General features: G+C 43.8%; 1 protein-coding gene across 15 annotated transcripts in view; it reads left to right on the top strand.

The window, feature by feature from the left end:
* Nucleotides 1-7,142, top strand: part of LOC129006808 (zinc finger protein 33A) — a 50,306-nt gene extending 43,164 nt beyond the window's left edge. For 8 of the 15 annotated variants that reach the window (XM_054436935.2, XM_063669796.1, XM_063669799.1 and 5 more), the window contains one exon: nt 1,455-7,142. In XM_054436935.2, coding sequence (XP_054292910.1) covers nt 1,455-3,550 — 2,096 coding nt within the window. In that variant the 3' untranslated portion in view covers nt 3,551-7,142. The remainder of the gene's footprint in view (nt 1-1,454) is intronic. The other 7 variants (XM_054436936.2, XM_063669797.1, XM_054436940.2 and 4 more) reach the window with 1 other exon arrangement.
* The last annotated feature ends 15,354 nt before the right edge of the window (nt 7,143-22,496 follow it).

Below are 22,496 nucleotides of genomic sequence, written 5' to 3' on the forward strand. Positions count from 1 at the left end.
ATTTATTCTGTTGTTTTCTTTTTTCTTCTTTAAGGACTGCAATAACATATATACTATATTATAATTTTATTTATTTATTTAATTGTAGACCATCTTTATCCAGAACTTTCTTTCTGATCCAATTTTCTTTTTTCTTACTCTTTTAAAATTATTGCTTCTTCTTTTTCTTGTTTCATTCTCCTTTGCAATGCTGTTTATTCAAGTTTCAGTCAAGTGTAGTTTCCCCTTTGGCTCTGTATTGGTTTACCCAGGCTGCTGTAACAAAATTCAACAGACTGGGTAGCTTAAATAAATTTTCTCACAATTGTGGAGGCTGGAAGTCTAAAGTCAAGGTGCCAGCAGGGTTGGTTTCTGGTTAGGTCTCACTCCTTGGCTTGCAGATGGCATTTTCTTCTGGTGTCCTCACACAGCCTTTTCTCTGTGCATATGACCAGTGGTTGGGGGTGGCGGGTTGGGGGAGAAAGAGAGCCTCATGCATGTGCTTTCCAGTCTCCTCTTCTTCTTATAAGGACACCAATGCCATTGTATTGGTGTCTTACCCTTATGACCTCATTTAACCTTAGTTAATCTCCTTAAAGTCCCCATCTTCAAATACAGTCACACTGGAGTTTGGGGTTTTAACATACACATTTTTGGGGGGCACAGTATAGTCCATAACAGATTCCTTAAAAAGGAATGTCTTTAATAAGTCTTAATAAGACTTGAATTACAAGTCTTATTTTCTGTGATTGCTCTGTCCTCTTTACAACTTCATTCCTGAGTTTGATTACCCTTTGCCTCTTTAGTTTGCATACAATCCAAGTCTCTTCTCTTGGATTTCACAGTAGCCTGAGCTTTAATCTATGTGAACTCAGACATCTTCTGAGTATTTTCCCACTTATAGTGAAACTTTCCCTTTCTGGGAGTAGTTTTGTGTTTCATCCTCTCTGGGCTGTCTGTCTCCTCTATTCCATGTAATCACCACAGTCTCTGGCTGACTCTCTTTGTAGGCATGGGCTGCCACTTTTTGCTGTATTTGAATATCTGTTGCTTAGTGGTGATTTGAAATTAGTGGTATTCTCCATCTCCTAGTTATGTTAAAGTCATGGATTGTTATAGATAATGTTATTTGCTCCACTTATGGTGACCTTTATAATTCTTGGGGGGATGCATGGGGAAATGCAGATGTAAGCAGTTGCTATTATTCTTCTTACATTAGAAACCAAATGTGTGCGTTCAATAGTTAAATTCCTCTCTGTTTTTCCACTAGCCTAGGACTTTTGTTTCTGGTTTTTGTTTTTGTTTTTTCACCCCAAACCCATGAAATACAAAAAATATGCAGTTGCAGTTATGTTCATCTCTGGAAATTGGCCAAAAAACCAGTCAGCTACAACATGGGGCATTTGTATAGTGATTTCATTCCCTAAGAAATGTTTTGGTATTTATATGGTAAGATGAATTTTGCTTGTTTCTAGAAGTCTGGACAGCTGATCACCTGAAAGAGAGGAGCCAAGAAAACCAATCTAAACATTTGTGGGAAGTTGTATTCATCAATAATGAAATGCTGACTAAGGAACAAGGTGATGTAATAGGAATGCCGTTTAATGTGGATGTAAGCTCTTTTCCTTCCAGAAAAATGTTCTGTCAGTGTGACTCATGTGGAATGAGTTTCAACACTGTTTCAGAATTGGTTATCAGTAAGATAAACTATTTAGGAAAAAAGTCTTATGAATTTAATGCCTGTGGGAAATTGTTACTCAATATTAAGCATGATGAAACTCACACTCGAGAGAAAAATGAAGTTTTGAAAAATAGGAACACACTGAGTCATCATGAGGACACTTTGCAGCATGAGAAGATTCAAACTTTAGAGCACAATTTTGAATACAGTATATGTCAGGAAACCCTCCTTGAAAAGGCAGTATTCAATACACAGAAAAGAGAGAATGCAGAAGAGAATAACTGTGAATATAATGAATTCGGGAGAACTTTATGTGATAGTTCATCCCTCTTGTTCCGTCAGATATCTCCATCAAAGGACAATGCCTATGAATTTAGTGATTGTGAGAAGTTCTTATGTGTGAAGCCCACCCCTTCTAAACATCATGGGGTATCTATGAAACACTATGATTGTGGTGAAAGTGGGAATAATTTCAGGAGGAAATTGTGTCTGTCACACCTTCAGAAAGGTGATAAAGGAGACAAACACTTTGAATGTAATGAATGTGGGAAAGCTTTCTGGGAGAAGTCACATCTCACTCGACATCAGAGGGTGCACACAGGAGAGAAACCCTTTCAATGTAATGAATGTGAAAAAGCTTTCTGGGATAAGTCAAACCTCACTAAACATCAGAGATCACACACAGGGGAGAAACCTTTTGAATGCAATGAATGTGGGAAAGCCTTTAGCCATAAGTCAGCCCTCACATTACACCAGAGAACACATACAGGGGAGAAACCCTATCAATGTAATGCATGTGGGAAAACTTTTTGCCAGAAATCTGACCTCACTAAACATCAGAGAACACACACAGGGCTGAAACCCTACGAATGTTATGAATGTGGAAAATCCTTCCGTGTGACTTCGCACCTTAAAGTACACCAGAGAACTCACACAGGTGAGAAACCTTTTGAATGTCTTGAGTGTGGGAAATCCTTTGGTGAAAAGTCAAATCTTACACAGCATCAGAAAATTCACATAGGAGATAAATCTTATGAATGTAATGCATGTGGGAAAACTTTCTACCACAAGTCATTACTCACCAGGCATCAGATAATTCATACAGGGTGGAAACCTTATGAATGTTATGAATGTGGGAAAACCTTTTGCTTGAAGTCAGACCTCACAGTACATCAGAGAACACACACAGGGGAGAAACCCTTTGCATGTCCTGAATGTGGGAAATTCTTTAGCCATAAGTCAACCCTCTCTCAACATTACAGAACACACACAGGGGAACCCTACGAATGTCATGAATGTGGAAAAATCTTTTACAATAAATCATACCTAACTAAACATAATAGAACACATACAGGGGAGAAACCCTATGAATGTAATGAATGTGGAAAAACCTTCTACCAGAAGTCACAACTCACTCAGCATCAGAGAATTCACATAGGGGAGAAACCCTATAAATGTAGTGAGTGTGGAAAAGCTTTCTGCCATAAGTCAGCTCTAATTGTACATCAGAGAACCCATACACAAGAAAAGCCCTATAAATGTAATGAATGTGGAAAATCTTTCTGTGTAAAGTCAGGACTTATTTTCCATGAGAGAAAGCACACAGGGGAGAAACCCTATGAATGCAATGAATGTGGGAAATTCTTCAGGCACAAATCATCACTCACAGTACATCACAGGGCTCACACAGGAGAGAAATCTTGTCAATGTAATGAATGTGGAAAAATCTTTTACCGTAAATCAGAACTTGCTCAACATCAGAGGTCACATACAGGGGAAAAGCCCTATGAATGTAACACATGCAAGAAAACTTTCTCTCAAAAGTCAAATCTCATTGTACATCAGAGAAGACATGTAGGAGAAAAACCTTATGAATTAAATGGATATTAGAAATTTCCAGCCACAAGTCAGCCTCCATAATGCCTCAGAGTATTCACACTGTGGAGAAAGCCCTGTTGACATCCTGAATGTTCAATAACTATCCACAAACTCGCCTTATGTTACTCCAAAGTAATAGTAGGGGATGAACCCATAGACTACAACAATTATAGGACAGCTTTTGTTAGGAAGTGATATTCTATGTAATATCAGATGGTTAATATGGGCATAACACCTTACAGATTTTTTTGAATTTGTGAAAGTTTTTGGCAAAAATACAAATAAGATTATGTTAGAATTTACACTGAGGAGAAAATTGTCAATTTAAGAAATCTAAAGTGAAAATTTTCCTTAGAAATAAAATACTACAAGTTCTGTTTTGAGTTTGATGCCATAATAGTTTTTAGGGCACTTAACAATAATTTATAGATGTATATTGTGGAATGTAAAGCTTTAAGAACTTAAAAAAAAGTAATAATTAAAATAACCTCACAAGAAGTTTAATGAGTAGAGAGAATTCCCATGTATACTTCACCAAACTTCCTCTAAGGATAACGTATAATCATAGTATATGGTCAAGTCCAAATAATCGTGTTACCTTGCTAGTAGATACAGACTTAGTCAGATTTTACTGTGGTTTGCATGCACTCTGTGTGTGTGTGTGTGTGTATGTGTGTGTTTGTGTGTGTGGTTATATCAAACTTTTACCACTTTTACACTTGAGTAACCATCAACACGATTAGTTTACAGAACTGAAAAGGAGTCTGAGATCTGTACTATATCAGGATTACAAAGGAATCAGGATTTAGCCTCAAGTAGTTCCCTTGTTGTATTAATAACCACACCCTTTCTGCAACCCTATCCCTTGCATCCACTTGACTATGAAGCTTTTTTTAAAGCACAGATAAATTGAATAATCACAGCAATAGCATTAAGCACATCTGCGAATTATCCCTGAAGTTCAAAAGACTTACATATGTATAAGTGGTATGTGATATAAATCATGTGTTTCATATGCATAATGGAATTTAACATAATTGTGAATAGGAAGTAGGTATCCTAGTTTAGTAGTGGTTACATCATCAGGCCCATCCCAGATGTTTGTCATGTCCTGAAACAATTTAAAAGGAGACCCACAGAGCTAATGTTTATCCATTTAAAAGGTATAAATCAAAATAACAAATTATCTTAAAAAAAAATCTATCCTGTACATGCGAAGATCTAGGCTTGCCTCCGTGTTACTCCCTTTCTCTTCCTACCTGTGGCTCATCCCATGTCATGAAGTGCCTAGGGTACATATGTGAACATTCCAGCCTTCAGCATAAGTGATAGTCCAAATTTTCTTTAAGCAGCTGCTCTCCAAGACAGGGCCCTGGAAAGAGGCCCACACATACAGCCCAGGACTTCCCAGGGCTGTTGGACTGTCATTTCAAGGCTCATTGTACCCAGACAGGGATCTGGGCCCTCAGAAACTTTTGAGAATATGAAGAGGAGGGTTGAGGCTGGAGCAGAGCGAGAATCAAGCTGGTGTGGGGCTTTTATTGACAGTGTGAAGATTGTACACTATATTACATGATCAGATCATACAAATAATCTAAGATTATACAGTCTGATGATCCTAGATTACACAAGTAATCTAAGCTTCCACTTTAGGAAACTAGAAAAGAGCAAATTAAATCCAAAGTAACCTGAAAAAACATTAGAGTAAAAATCATTGAAATTGAAAAGAGAAAATCGATAAAACCCAAAACTGGTTCCTTGAAAAGGTCAGTAAAATTGATAAACCTCTAGCTAGTTTAAGAAAAAGCAGAAGACAAATATTGCTCATACCAAAAATGAAAGAGGCCATCACAGCTAATCCTATGGTCACCAAAAGGATTAGAAAGAAACATGGACAACTCTGTCCATAAATTTGATAACTTAGCTAAAATGGACCAATTCCTTGCAAGATGCATTCTTTCAAAGCTCACACAAGGATGACCTCAATAGGCATATATATCTATTAAATAAATTGAAGCAGTTATTAATAACCTTCCAAGGCCGGGTGCAGTGGCTCACGCACTTTACTTTGGGAGGCTGAGGCGGGTGGATCACGAGGTCAGGAGTTCGAGACCAGCCTGGTCAACATGGAGAAACCCCGTCTCTACTAAAAATACAAAAAATTATGTGGGCATGGTGGTATGCGTGTGTAGTCCAAGCTACTCAGGAGGCTGAGGCAGAAGAATCACTTGAACCTGGAAGGTGGATGTTGCAGTGAGCCGAGATTATGCCACTGTACTCCAGCCTGGGTGACAGAATGAGACTCCATCTCAAAAAAGAATAATAAAACTTTCCAAAACAAAGTGCCAGGACCAAATGGGTTCACTGATGTGTTTTTGAGATACTTAAGGTAGAAATGATACCAAGTCTCTACCATCTCTTTCAGAAAATAAAAGCAGAGATAACACTTCTCAACTCATTTTATGAGGCCAGTATTACCCTAATAGCAAAACCAGGCAAAGATATTACAAGAAAGGAAAACTACAGATCAGTATTTCCATTGAACACAGATGCAGAAATCCTCAAAATATTAGCAAATCGGGAATGCAAGACTTGTTCAACATTTGATATTCAGTGTAATCCATTGCATGCATTAGCAGCTCAAAGATGAAATATGATCATATCAATAGGTACAGAAAAAGCATTTGACAAAATCCAATATCCATTCATGTTAAAACCTCTCAACACAGAAGGAATACAGGAGAACTTACTCAAGTTGATAAAGAACATACTACAAAAAACCCTACAGCTAACATCATCCTTGATGTTTCCAACTAGACGCTTTCCTACTAAGATCAGGAACATGGCAAGGAACACCACTGCTTTTCAGCATTGTACTGGAAGTGCTATCTAATGCAGTGATAAAAAAAAAAGGAAATAAAATGCACATAGATTTGGAAGGATGAAATACAACTGTCTTTGTTCACAAATAACATGATTGTCTTTGCAGAGAATTCTAAATAAACAACAAAAACCCTGCTGACATTAATAAGCAATTACAGCAGGGTTGCAGGATACAGTCCTCAGGTAGATGACAAAAAGGAATTAGACATCAAGTCATTAAAAGACGCGGAGAAACCGTAAATGCTTATTGTTAAGTGAAAACCAATCTGAAAAGGCTTTCTATTTTGTATGATTGCAATTATATGACATTCTGGGAGAGGCAAAACTATTGCGCCAGTGAAAGGACCAGTGGTTGCTGAGAGTTGAGGGGAAAGGAGGGATGGCAGGTAGAGAGGTGATTTTTAGGGCAGTGAAAGTACTCTCTAGGGTACTGTAATTCGTCAAAATGCAGAGAATGGAAAACAGTGAACGGAAAACACAGAGTAAACCCTAATGTCAACTCTGGACTTCAGTTAATAATAATGTATCACTGTTGGCTCATTAATTGTAACAAATGAACCATAGTGATGCAAGATGTTAATGATTGGGGAGCCTGTGGAAGATGGGAGGGGAAAGGTTATATGAGAATTCTCTGTACTTTTTGCTCAATTTTTCTGTAACCCTAAAGCTACTCTAAAAAATGAAGTGTATTAAGTAAATAAATAAATAACCAACCAACCCACCCTGAGGAACATCTTGTTTCTGTACTAAGGTGTTCTTTTGTTAGTTGTATGTTTCTGACTGAACATGTAAGTCATCATTAATGAACATTTGAATTGCTTTTATACGTCCTTAATATATTTTAAATTATGGTAATTGTGACCTGAAATTAAGGACTAGTATTCTTGGTTCTCTTGACATCTGAACCCAATAGGGCCTCAAATGACCTAACCTCATTTCCATCCCCACTCTGCTTCCACAGGTGAGGTAACTTAGCAGACAGTCCTCCTTGTCGGGGGTGGCCAGACGCAATTCCTGCTTATTCCTAAGTAGTAAGATTTGCTTCCCTGCCAGCTCTTGGAATTATTCACCAAACCCCTCACATCCTCCCACAGCAAACAGTGGTCACTGTACTCTGGATAATACAGCTGCTCGCCACAACCCCTCCTTTTCCACTCTGCTCCCAAGTGGAACCCTGTGTGGCTCTGCCCAGCATGTGGTGTCCTCACCTTTCTGAGAGTTGGTGTGACTGACAAACTCACCTAGATCTTATCTGTCCAGTGTCAGGTGTTCAGTGTTCAACCTTTCTAAAGCATCGGGGTGGGGATCCCTCCTTCACCATCAGGGTGAAAAGGAAGCAGTTACAACCATTGGCATAAACAGGATGGCCCATTCAAAGCCAGGGTCATCTAGTCCAATTTTAACTAACTGCTCTTAGCTAACTGACAGGTTCCATATTATGACAAAGTCTTCTTGGACAGAACCACCAGTTACTGGTAGGTTTGCACTTGGCCTGTGCTGTAATGCACTTTTCTTGGGGGAGGTGAGTGTCACATCTCTTCCATTCTAAAATGCTCTTGTGCACAGGACAAGAGTGCTCACCCATTGGCTGTATCCCTTCATGACTTGACTTGGGCTCAGCCTGTTTGGCAGGTGGTCTCTGAGGCTCCCGCCTATACAGGTAGTGACCACACTGCACACGAACTGATCAGCACTTGAGCCCCACTTTCCAAAGGTCTGGCTGGAGCTCTCTGATTATCATCACTGGCTGCATGGAACATCCCTACAGACTTATTTGTTACTGCACACCCCTGGGTTGTGCATGCAGATGGCCTATTGTGAGGTTTGTGGAAAGGCAGGAGACAACTGAGGGAGGTGAGTGTGGCACTCCAGTTGCCTAACGAGGCATTCAGGAAGGGTAGTACCTGCACCCCCTTCCTGTGCTGCTCCTTCACTTGCTGCCATCACACATGCTTTCCTGACCCCTAAGAGTGTCAAGATGCACATGCATGGTGGCCCATGGTCCAGGTGCTGATGAGAAGAGAAAAAGATACCAGTTCTCCTCAGATTACCAGAGGAAGTAACTCTCCTGCCCTCCCAATGCAAAACCCTTTGCCAGTGTGCCTGAGCGTGGCCTGGCATTGCTACTTGTCAACATGCCACAGGGTGAACCTTGCAATCATGGGGCCTGATGGCCTACACCTGGGCCACAGACTATACGACCTTACCTTGAACATAGAGTGACTGTGACATCCAATATGCTTTGAGTGTTTGTGCCCCCTCCAAAAGTCATGTTGAGGCCAGGTGCAGTGGCTCAACAAATCCCAGCACTCTGGGAGGCCGAGCACAAATCCCAGCATTTTGGTAGGCCAGGGCGGCAGGATCACTTGAGGTCAGGAGTTCAAGACCAGCCTGGCCAACATGGTGAAACCCCGTCTCTACTAAAACTACAAAAATTAGCTGGGTGTGGTCGTGCCTGTAATCCCAGCTAGTTGGGAGGCTGAAGCAGGAGAATCGCTTGAACCTGGGAGGCGGAGGTTGCAGTGAGCCAAGTTGGTGCCACTGCACTCCAGCTTGGGCAAGAGAGCAAGACTGTCTCAAAACAAAACAAAGCAAAACAAAAAATAAGTCATGTTGAAACTGAATCCTCAGTGCAACAGCTTGCAAAGGTTTGGCCTTTGGGAGGTGGTAAGGTCATGAGAGCTCTACCTCATGAACGATTAGTGATCTTAGGAGACAGCTGGAGAGAACATGCTAGACCCCTTTCTGCCCCTCCCCCTTCTGACATGTGAGGGCCCATTGTCACTCCCCTCAAGAGAAAACAGCAAGGAGGGGCTGCCTTGGAAGCTGAGACCTGGCCCTCACCGGATACTCACCTTTCTGGTGCTTTCATCTTGGACTTCCCTGCCTCCAGAGCTGTGAGAGGTAAATTTCTATTGTTTATAAACGACCTAGTCTCAGGTAGTTTGTTACAGTCCATGGTTCGCACAAATGGACGAAGACAAAATGTCTCTTGGAAATTTGGCATTTGGCCATGCTACACTCTCATCTCTGCATATGAGGAATATGTTGGGACACTATTGAAAAAAATCAAACTCAACACCTAACGGCATGGTCCCAATGCTGCCTAAGACATTTGTCAGATTATTTTCAGGGGAAACTGTGAGACTATTATGAGTGCATGTGTATGGGCATGCAGCCTATGTGTATGTGAGGTGAGGTTGGGAGAGGGATTTATAATACCCCAGTTAATAGAATCAATCTGAAGGATCTCTTGAGCCCAGGAGTTCAAGGCTGCAGTGAGCTATGGTGGTGCCACTGCACTCCAGCCTGAGTAACAGAGTAAGACTCTGTCTCTTTAAAAAACAAAAGGCTGGGTGCGGTGGCTCACGCCTGTAATCCCAGCACTCTGGGAGGCCGAGGCGGCCGGATCATGAGATCAGGAGATTGAGATCATCCTGGCTAACATGGTGAAACCCTGTCTCTACTAAAAATACAAAAAGTTACCTGGGTGTGGTGGCAGGCGCCTGTAGTTCCAGCTACTTGGGAGACTGAGGCAGGAGAATGGCGTGAACCCGGGAGGCGGAGCTTTCAGTGAGCTGAGATCGCGCCACTGCACTCCAGCCTGGACGACAGAGCGATACTCCATCTCAAAAAAAAAAAAAAGAGGAAAAGTATCCTGTGCCGATCATCTGGAAGTAAACAGTGAGTTTGGAGTATGCACACCCTAAAGAAACCCTAAAGCAAAATGCAACTGTGTGTGTGTAGTAATAACAGACTAGCATCTTTGCAGATACAAGCTATGAACTAGAGCAAGGCATTCTGACTGGTCCCACAGGTTCACATGGAAAGAAGACAGCACAAATGAATGAAGGAACTGTGGGAAAGACAGGTATCTTGATAAATCACATTTCCTTTTTAAGGATATTTTTAAGGCACCAGTGGAAGCAGTGGAAACCCTGTCTCTACTAAAAATACAAAATATAGCTTGGTAATCCGTGGTGTATTCTCGGAAGGTACCACTTGAATGGAAGAGAGGAGACAGACAAAGGCAACCAAGAGGCTTAAACTTGACAAAAATTATTTATAACAAAAAGGGCAGCTTTGTGCATAGAGGTGCATGTAAATATATACAAAATGCTAACAGTATCAGAAGATGAACATCCTGCTTTGTTCAGTGATTTCATGGAGTTGCTGTTTTGCATTTTCTTGTCATGTTCTCTGTCTACATGTTTAAAGGGAGGATTACATGTGAACACTATCCAGTATTATGCATCTAAGCTTGTGTTACCAATCATTGGTAGATAGATAGTGAGACAACTTCTAGTTCCCATCTCCTCTGGTAAGAGCTAAGATGCAAACTCATTGTGATGAACTGACATCAAGACGAAATATAGCACCCCCGTTTTTTCTGCATCATTCTGCCTTCAGGCTCGCCCTGTGAACTCACCAAAGGAAGTGAAGTGTGGATGTGTCTCTTTTACCTATTTTCACCTTGGTTCAGTTCTGGTTTGTGCATTGTCCAGTCTACCCAGGATGTGACGATCGCAGGGAGGCGGTCATGTTTGTCATAAAAATGCTTTGGCTCCTTAGGATTCAGCAAAGGTATCCACTGCCTGGTGTCTGTGGTGCCTGCAGGACAGTGTGGATCTTAGAAACAATCACGTAGGCCATAAAGTGAGGCCAGAAACTTAAGCAGTGCCCACAAGGCAGAGAAAAGACGCTCCTTTTGGGTTTCCAAGTGTTCAGTTTCCTCTTGCATTAGTCTTGTTCCAGGACATGGTGTGTCCCCTTGTTTATCCTCCTGTGGGTCATGCAACTTCTTCATCCTGGGGAGGAGCCTGATGGGGTGGTGAGAAGGACACCTTCTCCCTCCTAAACCCGAAGCCCTAGTGAGCTCTGCAGGGCATTGAGCAGAGCCTGAAACTCTTCCTGGCTGCGGCTGTGGAGGGTTCTCCTGTCCTAATCCTAACTGGTGATGCTGATTTCTGAAACTCTGAGGTTGTCAGGGCATTCATCTAAAAGGCATGAGTTGAGGCCGGGCACAGTGGCTCACACCTGTAGTCCCAGCACTTTGGGAGGCCAAAGTGGGTGGATCACCTGAGGTCAGGGGTTCGAGACCAGCCTGGCCAACATGGTAAAACCCTGTCTCTACTAAAAATACAAAATATAGCAGGGTGTGGTGGCAGGCACCTGTAATGTCAGCTACTCAGGAGGCTGAGGCAGAATTGCTTGAAACTGGGAGGCGGAGGTTGCAGTGAGCTGAGATCACACCATTGCACTCCAGCCTAGGTGACAAGAGTGAAACTCTGTCTCAAAAAAAAAAAAGTCTCAAAGGAAAGGGATGGCCCCTTGCTTGGCCATGCCCTAGGCTGCTGCAGGTGTGTCCATGTGAGCACATTGTGGACCAACTCCCTGTCCCCAGGTGGTGATTTGATCACCATGCCCTGGGGCTGCTCATGCCACCATTGCCTAAGGTGGGCTGTGTCTTGCACACCTTGTTGTGATCCTTGCTCAGGATGATCAGATGGAGGCTGAGTAGTGTACTTGAAGGGCAGAACTCCCAGGCTAGTGCCATCACTGTCCTTGTCATTCTGGCAATTTCCTTAGTACACATGCAAGAAAGGAGATTAAGTGGGTGGGAGCACCCCTCCAAGAGTTGGTCCTGTTGACACATGGGTCCTGAGAGGAGCGATCTCCTGGCACAACCCAGGTGGACTGGTACACGATGGCACTTGGTGCCTGGCTCACACAGCCTCCACAGACCTGCTTAGTGGAGGAAGGGCTGGTACAGATGACCAATGGCTGCTGGGGGAGTTGGAGGGAGGCCTGTGCACAGAGCTGCTTGGGCAATGCACAGGTTGCTGTGCTGCAACTGAGCAGTAGGGTGAGGTCTGTGACTGGAGCTGCCAGGGAATTCATGGGGCTGCCTCTTCTCTGGCCTGGGGGCCGAGCTCTTTGATTCTGAGCCCACATCTAAGAGAAAGGGAAACAAGGATGTCAGAAGATGTAAGAGGTTCCAGCTTCATTCCCTCATCTGTGAGGCAGAAGAGACATCTGTTGGGCTTTATCTCGGTGATTCTGTCTGTATATAACATTTAGTCTGCAAAATGTGGACGAGTTAGGGGAATTATTGCACTGGCCCACGAATGGATCCCACATTGATTTGCTAGAATTGCAGGATTTTCCCACAAAAGAGAGGACCCTAGATGATTAGATTGTCACACTTCGGGGTTAGTGGAGGGGCAAAGTCTACACTGGTGTCTAGTGCGTAGAAGACTGGGTTGGAGATAAAGGTCACAACACATAAGAAAGACATAAGACAAATATGACATAAGACAAGACACATAAGACAGCACCCTCATAACAAAGAACTCTCAGCTTCTTTCAAGATACCAGCTCCCATTTCTTTAGTACCATCTCAGTGGGCAATACCACTTCCAAAATTATGGGACAAATTGTGCACCACAGACAGAAAACACCTAGATTCTGGATTCTGGAATGCCTGTTTGTTTTGCCAGCACTTCTTTGTTGGCAGTTCCAGGGAATCATTTCCTCTGAAAAGCTTGAAGGACACCTGTCTGTGGTTTAGTGATGGCGTCACTTTTGTCTCCCTCCTTTGGTTAAGCATGCTGTAGGAAAACAGGAAGAAACGAGGGCTTTTGGGCCATCTTCACATCAACCCTACGACAGACATTTTCAAATATTGTTCTCACCATGCTTACTCCCTCCCAGGCCCCTGAGATGCTCATGCCCTTGGATTAAACCCCTGCAGTACTGGAAGAAGAGGACTCTGCACTGCCTGCCACACCAGGACTGGAAGATCTATGGCCTTCCCTTCTTCCAAACTACCTTCCCACAAGATGGGGATGGTGGTCACATCTCCAACACTAGCATGCTGTGGAAGAGACATCAGCATTCTTGCAACAAATCTGGAAACAGCCTAACGAGATGTTTCTACTTTAAAGAGTTGCGCTGAGGAAGTGCACTGGCACTGCTGGGGACTCACCTGGGGCCCAGTGCTGAGGCTTCTCATGTCCTTGGAGTTGCTGTCCTCCCGAGGAGTGTCCACACTGCAGCCAGCTCAGCCTCAGGTGTCTTCTCTGGTTTTGAAACCAAATCTAAGTGGGAAAAGAAGATTCAAGTTTTATCCGATTTAGTCTACATAATTTTAAGTATCTATTTGAGCTCAATACCAAGAATCACTTCCTTCTCTGTCCCATCTGTGATCTCCAAAGGAAAGGTCCCTGGGCTAGGAGACACTGGCTGGCATCCTAAAGCCAGAGCTGGCCAACAGGTGTGTGTCCACTCTTCCTTCACCTCTTCCCCACCCCACACTTGTTTTTGTCTCACGCTCACTTGCTCTTTCTGCCTCCCTCTCACTCTTTAGGTCTCACAAAGGCTTTGGTCAAGGACTGACTGACTTTCCTTGGCTCTCTGTCATCTCCCCATAGTCAAAGGCATTTCATAACACACAATCCATGTGAAGGGACCTCTGATGAAAATCCATTTAGAGAGGAGCTCACTAATTACCAATACTTACTGCTGAGCCTGGAATCATTCATATATACCTCAGAGTTCATTCATTCCAGATGCAATACTAGATAAGGAGACTCCTATGAACCAAATACCTAACTCCGAATAGATAGTGACTGTCATAATCAAACCCTGTGGCTGCCTCCTCACTGGAGGGTGTAGACGAATGCAGTTTTTTGTTTCTTTATTTGTTTGTTTTGAGATCATCTTGCTGCAATGCCCAGGCTGGAGTACAATGGTGTGATCTTGGCTTACTGCAACCTCCACCTCCCAGGTTCAAGCAATTCTCCTGCCTTAGCCTCCCGAGTAGCTGGGATTACAGGCACACACCGTTGTGCCCCGGCTAATTTTTGTATTTTGTGTAGAGACAGGGTTTCACCATGTTGGCCAGGCTGGCCTTGAACTCCTGACCTTGGATGATCCACCCGCCTTGGCCTCCCAAAGTGCTGAGATTACAGGCATGAGCCACCGTGCTCAGCCAGGAATGTGCTTTTAATCATTCCTTAGTGTTTCATGTGGGGACTTGATAACTCACGACAAGGATTCTATCCTAAAAGACAAGCAATACCTGTTGACCTGCTCTTATGTCCCAGGCAGTTTGTAAAACTGTTACATCTGTTCTCTCAATATGTCACTTCAAATACGATCAGGAAAGAAGTCTTAAACATGGCTGGAAATGTGGAGGCAACAAATACATTAGTGAACACCCTGGCAGATCCAGCCTCATTCTACATGGTTTCTTGTGCTTTCCTTCCACACCACCAACTCCAGTGGGCTGGTTGCCAGTGCACCAGCCAATTTCCATATCTTCCCATGGGACACACTTTTTTTTTTTTTTTTTTTTTTTTTTTTTTTTTTTTTTTTTTGAGACGGATTTTCGCTCTTATGCCCAGGCTGGAGTGCAATGGCCTGATCTGGGCTCACTACAACCTCTGCCTACCGGGTTCAAGCAATTCTTCTGTCTCAGCCTCCTGAGTAGCTGGGATTACAGGCACATGCCACCATGACTGGCTAATTTTTGTATTTTTAATAAAGACGAGGTTTCACCATATTGGCCAGGCTGTTCTCGAACTCCTGCCTCGGCCTCCAAAAGTGCTGGGATTACCGACGTGAGCCACTGCCCCTGGCCTGGGACACACTTTCATTCTGGGATTTGATGTAGCACTCTGACACCTGGACTGGGTGCATAAAGAGAAAGAAATACATCTTCATCTGGCCTGCCTGAAACTCAGAACCCTGTATCCCAGGGCTTACTCAGGATTATAGCATTTGATATAAAACCCTGACCATAGGCTTTTCTTCAACACAGTCCCTTTTACTTAGTTATTGACAGTCTGGATACACTTCTCCTGGTGTGATTGTGATCTTTCCAGCTATTTCTTTCTTAACTGGAGAAACAGAAGGGTTTTATTTTATTATTTGTTTATTTATTAAGACAGAGTCTCGCTCTGTCACCCAGGCTGGAGTGCAGTGCTGTGATCTCAGCTCACTGCAACCTCTGCCCCCTGGGTTCAAGCAATTCTCTGCCACAGGTGCCCGCTACCATACCTGGCTAATTTTTGTATTTTTAGTAGAGATGTGGCCTCACCATCTTGGCCAGGTCTGTCTTGAATTCCTGACCTCGTGATCCACCCACCTTGGCCTCCCAAAGTGCTGGAATTACAGGCATGAGCCACCGCACCCAGCCGGTTTTATTTTTATATCCATCATTCCACTCAAAATATTCCAAAACGGGATCAGGCATTAAACTCTCCAGTGTGTAAAGCCCACATAAAAACACTTAGTAGAGGCCAGGCACAGTGGCTCACTCCTGTAACCCCAGCACTTTGGGAGGCCAAGGTGGGTGGATCACTTGAGGCCAGGAGTTCAGGACTAGCCTGGCCAACATGGCAAAAACCCATCTCTACTAAAAATACAAAAATTAGCCATATGTGGCACACACCGGTAATCTCAGCTACTCGGGAGGGTAAAGGGATGGGAATGGCTTGAACCCGGGATGTGGAGGTTGTAGTGAGCTGAGATTGCATCACTGCACTCCAGCCTGGGTGATGGAGTGAGACTCTGTCTCAAAACAAAACAGTAGAAAAGAAACAAAAACCATGGGATGAGAAACGGGACTTTATGGCAGCCCTGACCTCACTGTCCTCAATATGACCTATTAAAGAACAAGCATTCTGAGCATTCTGTAATATTGGTTCCAAGTATCAATGACAACCTATCATGATCATGGTGACCCTATTACCTATATTCTCTAGAGCATGCAAATATGATTTAATTTTCTCCTACCAGGAAAAAGGCCCAATTTCACTTCCTTCTCCCATCAATGAATACACCAGACCACATGTTCCACGACTGGTAAAAGGCAGAGATAGGGGTCTTACTTTCAGTTCATTCTTAACATGGTATAATTGGAGACTGCTTAGCCCAGCTTGTCTTTTTTCTTTGACCCCAAGGAAATGAAACAAAAATACAAGCCCACCTGTATCCTAGACTCCAGACTGCCGATTTCTTTGGCGAGTTGTTCTCTGGTTGGTATGCCAGGGTAGGAGTTCTGCTTAAACAATGCTTGAAGGGCATCCTTTTGACTCGAGCTCAAAACAATTCTTTGTTGAGATTCTCTTGGGGGACAGCCTGGTTTAGAGAAATGGGTCAAAGCCATAGGAAGGATTTGTTGTGGATTCACATCTGTGATGCAGATACAGGCCTTCTATTGATACCAGGTTGAAGGTGTTGAGTCCCAGTGGTCACTCTGTGTTTGTACTTTTTGGATACACACTCCATGATTAACTGGGTGCAGGGCATTACACAGATTAGAAAAGGTGATAGCCTTCATCCAGAGATTCACATCAAAAAGTGAATCTCATGCCATTCATAACATCGCACACAAACAACTCAGAAACCAGTTGAAAAAGGGGACATTGAATGAAACATTCAGTTTCAAAATGTGAAAACCAGATTTGGACTTTCTGGGTTAAACACATATAGGGCAAGGGTTGAAAAACTACCTGTTGCGCTCTATGCTCACTACATGAATAACAGAATCAATTGTTCCCCAAACCTCAGCATCACACAGTATACTCATGTAACAAAACTGCACATGTACCCCCTGAATCTAAGATAAAAATATAAATTATTGTTAAAATTGTCAAAAAAAATTAAAGATGTTATCTTCGAAGGGTGGTCATTAGGATGAACCTTGATGTGGTAGGAGGGAGGCATGTAGCTGAGTCCCAGTGTTTATATCTGGAGAGGAGAGTGAATGGCCTTGCATCCCCCGTGCAGGGACAATCACCAGCAGGGTGTCAAGATCTGTTGTAATATTTGCAGCATTACTGAAGATCTGTATAGCAAACTGGTCCCCAGGGAACTCTTGGCAGGAATCAGAATGCATCTATGTCACTCCTTGTAAAATTAAAAACGAAACAACAGGAACAACAAAAAACCCGGCAACATTTCCTAGAAATTATGATGCCAGACATTTCCTGAGAGCTGTGTGGCAGCCTTCTTTGTGGAGAACACAGTTTTTGTCCCACATCTCCATTCATCTGGGTCACTGTGCTTTACTCACATGGCATTGCAGTGCTGTGAGATACACCACAGATACAGTCAGCTTTGTCCTGGGACTGGATGTTAGAGATGGTTAAGGAGTGGTCAGCCTCAGACCTGGAGCCTGAGAAGTGATCAGGGATCCCGTCCCCCTTGCCGTGGTTTCCATCACTCTTAAGCCACATCACACACCAAGGGTCTTCCCTGACCATGCTACCATGCAGTGGTGTAGGTGCTACGCTTACTGCTCGGTGTGCAGGTGAGCTTGTCTGAGGCTCCCAGGCTGGGAGAGGGACCCTGAAAACAAACTCATTACATCCTGGAGGAAGGAGAAGAGGGGACAATTCTGTCATGAGTGAGCCAGGGATCAGGATGCTGAGGGCCATCTTGGCCTATCCCATGAAGGAGGAGGATGAAGAGGAGGAGTAGGGTGTATGCCACAGTCCAGATACCCCAGTGCTCTACCCAGGCAGCCATGCTGCAGGCCTCTTATCCATCCTCCAGTCCCTAGAGAAACAGGGGCCCTTCATGCAAACCCTTGGACAACCAAACCCTCGTGGGGTCTTTCCTGCCCTGTGACTAGGTGTCATTTCTGGGAGGCATGGGCCTGTGCTTAGCCTGGCTTGAGGCTCTGCAGGGGCCCAAGGAGGACTCAGCTGCTAGCCCAGTGAGTCCTGAGTGGAGGCCAGGATCAGTGTCTGTTTCCCCATTTCCCCAGCTGAGAGCCCCACAGGTCCCCTCAGGGCAGGCCCACAGGTTATCCTCTCTGTGACTAGAGGAGGGGTGGTTTTCACAGAGGCTCCTGCTTCCACCTAGGCCAGGACCCCTGCCCGCTCACTGCCCAGTGACAGAGTGAGGTTCTTCCTCAGGGCAGCCGCCTGATGTCTCAGTCTTTAGTTTTCTATGTAGGCCTCAGTGGGAACAGGGTGCAAAATTCTTACTTCATAAGGAGTTCTTAAGGGAAGGGTTATCTCATATACAAATTGCAGCTGAAATAAGCATACATTATCTACAAGCAGGGGTGATTCAGCCCTGAATCCACTTGCCAGGGTACTCATGAAGCCAGGTTTCTCTCTCTCCACTTGATTGCTCAGGAGATCAGCACATAGTGAGCAGTCTGGTGAGTGCTTGGGAAGACAAATTCACCTGATTGATAGATCCACTGAATTCTCTGTCAAGTGAGGAGAACCCCGGGAGTAGAAGGAGAAAGTACTGGAGAATCAGAAGACTTGGGGCTTTTTCTGAAGTGAGGGGTTAGAGAGATTCACTAAAGGAAGGGGATGCAAGTGACAACTTCACTAAAGGAAGGGGATGCAAGATCTGAAAAACTTCCCATGGCTTTTTGGACATAGAGAACTTGCTGACTAAGTGAGGAGATCACAGAGAAGGAGATGGTAGGAAAGATAGACTGGAGAATCAAGACAGGAAATTGTGAATCAGAGATAAGGAATGGGAGAGGGTGAGGATGTTCCACATTTTATCAAAGACTGGAGGAGGCTCCAGTGGGGAGATTGAACAGGAGTCAGAGGGCAGGTTGAGGTTTGGGGTGTGTTTACTTTCATTTCTGGTTTGTTTCTTAAAGTGGCACCTCTGTCAGCATCTCAGCTGTCCTCTCTAGCCATCTTCCTACCTGGACTGGGAATTTTTTAATTTAATTTAATTAATTTATTTATTTTGAGATGGAGTCTTGCTCTGTTGCCCAGGCTAGAGTGCAATGGCATGATCTCAGCTCACTGCAACCTCTGCCTCCCTGGTTCAAGCAATTCTCCTGTCTCAGCCTCCTGAGTAGCTGGGACTACAGGCACCTGCCACCACAGCTGGCTAATTTTTGTATTTTTAATAGAGATGGGGTTTCACCTTGTTGGTCAGGCTGGTCTCGAACTCCTAACCTCAGGTGATCCAGCCACCTTGGCCTCCCAGAGTGCTGGTATTATAGGCGTGAGCCACGGTGCCCGGCCCTGCACTGGGAAATGTTTAAGTCAAAAGTCTTTAGTTCTCTCTGCAAGAGATTACTCTTTGGTTTCTGTCTGCTCATGGCTTTCCTTCTTGTTTTCCACCATTCTTATGAATTTGAGGATATTAAAATATGTATGGGAAAATTTGGGGGAAAGGATCCTTTAGAAATGCAAAGTCAGGTCCTATTCCAGACCCACGGAATCAGAATTCACACTTTACACGATCTCAGATGATGTGTGCGCACAGTAACATCTGAAAAGCTCTGGTCTGACTCAGGCATGAAAGCACTGGTGGGTGTTGGTGACAGATTTTTTCTCATGCCTCAGTCTAGTCTCCCTCCTGCAAACATGCCCAGCAAGCTCCCTGCCTGCACTCTATCTTGAGCGGGAGATGCCAGGCATGCTGCACTTGAGGCTTCCCACTGCACATGGAGACATCTCCCCTGAGCTCACAGATCCATAGAACTTCAATAACAAGATGATCTGCACATTTTTATTGATATTAATAAGCAATTACAATTAGCTAAAAATCAATATGTATTAGTACCTATGATACAAATAATATTGTGGCCAGGCACAGTGGCTTACACCTGTAATCCCAGCACTTTGGATGGCCGAGGCGGGCAGATCGCCTGAGCTCAGAAGTTCGAGACCACCCTGGGAAACATGATGAAACCCTGTCTCTACTAAAATATGAAAAATTATTGGGGGGCTGAGGCAGGCAGATCAACTGAGGTCAGGAGTTCGAGACCAGCCTGGCCAACATGGTGAAACTTTGTCTCTACTAAAAATATAAAAATTAGCTGGGCATGGTGGCAGGTGCCTGTAATCCCAGCTACTCAGAAGGCTGAGGCAGGAGAATCACTTGAACTCAGAGGTGCAGGTTGCATGAGCTGAGATCACGCCATTGCACTCCAGCCCGGGGGACAAGAGAGAGACTTCATCTCAAAAAAAAAAAAAAAAATTAGCCAGGCATGGTGGCGTGTACCTGTAGTCCCAGCTACTGGGGAGACTGAAGCATGAGAATTGCTTGAGCCCTGGAGGCAGATGTTGCAGTGAGCCGAGATTGCGCCACTGCACTCCAGCTTGGGCTACACAGTGAGACTCCATCTAAAATGTATATATACATATATATATATTTGGTGTATCTTCACGACCAGGGAAATTATTTAAATTAACCTAAAATGACACTAATGGTATATAAAATATAGAAAGATAAACAGAAAAATAATCACAATTGTGGAAATATTAGGGGTATACATGAAATAAATGCATGCAAATTCAAAATATAGGTATATTGATTTGTCTTGGTGTATTGCTTCCTAGGCCTGAAATCACATGGACCACAAACTGGGTGGGTTAAAACAACAGAAATGTCTCAGTTCTCAGAGCTAGTAGTGTAAAATCCATAGGCAGGGCCAGGTTCCCTCTGATGCTTCTAGGGGAAACCTGTCCTTCTTCCTGGCTCCTGGTGGTTTCTCATTTCTTTCCTGCTCCTCCTCTTTGCCATCCTTCCTGCCCCAGCAGGATGGCCCTGCATCAACTCAGTCCATGCATGTGAACCCACCACCTCCATGCACCACATTAAGCACAGCTCCCTGAGTGATCCATAATCATCAACCTCTGGGCACTGACAGTCATTCTGTGTCCTCCCAGCTTTTGGAGAAACTTTTGGACAAGTCATCTCCAAGTAAAGAAGACCTTGTCAATGTAAGACCATGCTTCTTTCTTACACAGAAATTTTGCTTTCCTGGTTTATTTCTTTTCCAATCAAATTTAGAGATAAAAATCTGACAATGTACATTATGGGAAACATAAAATATCCTTGGTTGAGGTGGTATTAGGTGGACATCTCTTACCAACTGACAGTTTCCATTATAAACTGTAATGAAGAGGCACTAGTTTTCCCCTTTGAATTAAGGACTCTGCCACAGCTAATCTAAATCAACTTGAAAGATAAATTTGGCAGAAAAATGTCTTATCTTTTCCACAGGTATCCTCTGTGCTAGTTTTGGGGAACTTTGATTTTTGACTTAACCACTGTACCCCTTCTGGGTTTCTAAAGTCATCCAGAGAAAAAACAGACCTGTGTGAAGGGCACAGCATAATATAATCCTCACAGTGCTTTTAAAATATGATTGCAGATGTCATCAGCCTCAGCCTCAGGGGAGAGTGGTATGTACCTTGAAATAACTCACTGAGGCACAAACTTGCTGACTTCTTGTCCTCCATCTTGGAGAAGATAAGGAGAATATGAAGGATGGAGAGAAAGAGGAAGAGGAAATGTGATGGTGGAGTGGGTAACATAAAAAAAGGAAGGCAAATGAGTCTATGTTTTCTCAGTGGCTTCTCACTTTCTTTTGGTCCATCAAGGAGACCAACACATCTGAGGAGAGTGGTGATAGGCTGCTCTTAGCTGGGACCACACTTGCACTTTGAAAACAACCCCCAAAATCCCTGCAGGCAAATGAAGGATGTCCTGAGAACATCCTCCCAGGGAGCAGATACCCATTCTGTAGAAGCTCTAAGCCTGCTGGGCTAAACCCTCCACAGGCCACTTTAATGAGGAGGAGAGGCTGTAGGTGGTGGTAGGACCACCATGTTGCATGACTTTTCTGTGTGCCCCGTCTTTTGACTCCATCTCAAAAAAAAAAGTGTGTGTGTTGCTTTGAAACACAAGTGCAGATGTTTATCAGCAGCCTTTGCCTTTGTGGGAGTTGTAAACTAAAAATAAAATTATAACCCCCCACTGACTGAACAGGCCCTCCCTTAGTCAAAGAGACCCCAGAAAAACCTTAAAACTGAGTTTCTGGCCATGATGAGATGGGAGGAGGTCAGACACATCTCATTATCCCCCCTAATGTTTATGGTTTAGACAGAACTGCCCAACATTACTGTGAAAATAGAGATAATAAGACTGACATAGCTGGGCGTGGTGGCTCACGCCTGTAATCCCAGAACTTTGGGAGGCCGAGTCAGGTGGATCATGAGGTCAGGAGATCGAGACCATCCTGGTTAACACGGTGAAACCCGTCTCTACTAAAATACAAAAAATTAGC

Source organism: Pongo pygmaeus, chromosome 8, assembly GCF_028885625.2.
Source record: "Pongo pygmaeus isolate AG05252 chromosome 8, NHGRI_mPonPyg2-v2.0_pri, whole genome shotgun sequence".
Taxonomy (NCBI): domain Eukaryota; kingdom Metazoa; phylum Chordata; class Mammalia; order Primates; family Hominidae; genus Pongo; species Pongo pygmaeus.